Source organism: Meles meles, chromosome 3, assembly GCF_922984935.1.
Source record: "Meles meles chromosome 3, mMelMel3.1 paternal haplotype, whole genome shotgun sequence".
NCBI classification, from domain to species: domain Eukaryota; kingdom Metazoa; phylum Chordata; class Mammalia; order Carnivora; family Mustelidae; genus Meles; species Meles meles.
Window position 1 is genome coordinate 1,313,290 of NC_060068.1, and position 2,187 is coordinate 1,315,476.

At 46.0% G+C, this 2,187-nt stretch overlaps 1 protein-coding gene across 1 annotated transcript; it reads right to left on the reverse strand.

Annotated features, from left to right (window-relative positions):
• Window positions 1-878: 878 nt before the first annotated feature.
• LOC123938940 (protein phosphatase 1 regulatory subunit 14B-like) lies at window positions 879-1,607 on the reverse strand. The gene has a single exon (XM_046000734.1). The coding sequence runs from the start codon at window positions 1,587-1,589 to the stop codon at window positions 1,146-1,148; it is 444 nt and encodes a 147-aa protein (XP_045856690.1). The 5' UTR covers window positions 1,590-1,607; the 3' UTR covers window positions 879-1,145.
• Between the last annotated feature and the right edge of the window lie 580 nt (window positions 1,608-2,187).

Genomic DNA, 2,187 nt, shown 5'->3' on the forward strand with positions numbered 1-2,187 from the left:
GACCTTTCCACCTTCAATGGAGGAGAGCTGGTTCTTTTCAACATTTGATATTTTTACTGTGTTTTATATTAACCAGCTATCCTAAAAGGCGGGTAGTACTGACAACACAGTCAGGTTATCATTTGCATTTTTCTCATGGCTAGATAGTATTTTTTATACTATGCACATTGGGGTACAGATGACCCTTCTTTTCTCTACGTCTGTATCTTTGGGGTAAATACCCTATAGTGCAATGGCAGGCTCATAGGATAGCTCTATTTTTAATTTTTTTGAAGAATCTCCATGCTGATTGCCAATGTGTCAGCACAAAATTGCATCCTACCCACAATGTAAGAGGGTTCCTCATTCTCCACATCCCCTCCATCCCTTGTTTCCTGTCCTATTGATATTGGCCATTCTTCTGGTTTAAGGTAATATCTCAATTTTTTAAAGGATTTTATTTATTTATTTATTTGACACATGTACACACACACACACGCACACACACACATACACAGAAAGACAGACAGAGACAGAGACACAGAGAGAGAGAGAGATCTCAAGTAGGCATGGAGAAAGGCAGAGAGAGGGAGATGCAAGCTCCACACCAAGCAGAGAGCCAATGCGGGGTCCATCTCAGGCCCCAACAACCATGACCTGAGCTGAAGGCAGAGGCTCAACCCACTGAGCCACTCAGGTACTACTCAATGTGCTTTTGATTTGAATTTTCCTGATGGCTAGTGACGATGAACATTTTTTTCATGTGTTTCTTAGCCATGTGTAGGTCTTCCTTGGGGAAGTGCCTGTTCGTGATATCTTCCCAATTTTTATATGATTATCTATTTTTTTGGGTGTTGAGTTTATGGAGTTTTTTTTTTTTTCTTTTTTTTTTCTTTTGCACCAAAGGCATATCCTAGCTTTATTAAAGGGCTGCGCCGCAGAGTCAATATAAAAACACAAAAAGTCCCATCAGTTTAATAACAATAAAAAACCCCCAAAATGGAAAACTGAGGGGGCAGGGAAGAGGCCCCTGGGCCAGGGGCACGAGGAGCCCTGCTCATGGCACCAGGCCTGGCTGCAGGGCCCCACCGGGTATTGCTGTTGCTACGAGGTCGGGGGACAGCGATTGTCCTGTGGGAGCCACCATTCACCGGGGTCAAGGACCCTTATTTCTTCTGGGGTGTGCTCAGCTTCTGCATGCCCCGGATCTTGTCCAGCAGGCCAGAGATGAAGACCTCAGTGGGTTTGTAACAGTCAACCAGCAGCTCCTTGACCCTGGCAGCCCAGGTATCATCACTCTCCATGTCCAGGAGTTCGTCCACATCAATCTCCAACTCTGGGATCTCCTCCTCCTGGCAGTCGTAGAGGCGAGTGAGCTGCTCCAGGATCCACTCCTCCAGGTTGAGGCGCTTCCATAGCTCCTTGCGGTCGTACTTGACCGTGACCTTCCCTTGGCACCTCACTGGGCCCTCGTCATCCACGCCACCCGGGCCCTCGCCTGCAGCCCCAGGGGGGCTCTGGAAGTAGACGCGGGGCCCTGGGCCACCACTGCCTGGCCTGGGGGCTGGGGCCGCCAACGCCGCGACCCCCGTGGGGCCGCTGTCTGCCATGACGGCCGCCGGGGCCACGTGCGCGCGTCGGGCTGAGTTTATGGAGTTCTTTATAGATCTTAGAAATCAGCCCATTTTCTGAAGAGTCAATTTTGAATATTTTCTATCATTCGGTGGCTTGCCTCTTTATTTTTTTTCTCTTTCTTTTGCTGTGCAGAATCTGCTGGTATTGATGAAGTCTCAAAAGTTCATTTTTGCTTTTGTTTCCTTTGCCAAGAATCATCTGATACCTTGGAATAACCCTAATGAAAGATGTAAAGGGTCTGTACTCAAGTAACTATAGAACACTCATGAAAGAAATTGAAAAAGACAAACAAATTGGAAAAACCTTCCATGCTCATGGATCAGAAGAATAAACATTGTTAAAATGTCTATACTGTCCACAGCAATCTAGACTTTCAAGGCCACCCTGATCAATATTCCAGAAGCATTCTTCAAAGTGTTGGAACAAACAATCCTTATATTTGTTTGGAACCAGGAAAGATGTCAAATCACTAAGGAAATATTCAATTAGAAAACCAAAGCAGGGGGCATCACGTTGAATGATTTCAAGTTTTACTATAAAGCTGTGATCACCAAGACAGCATGGTACTGGAGA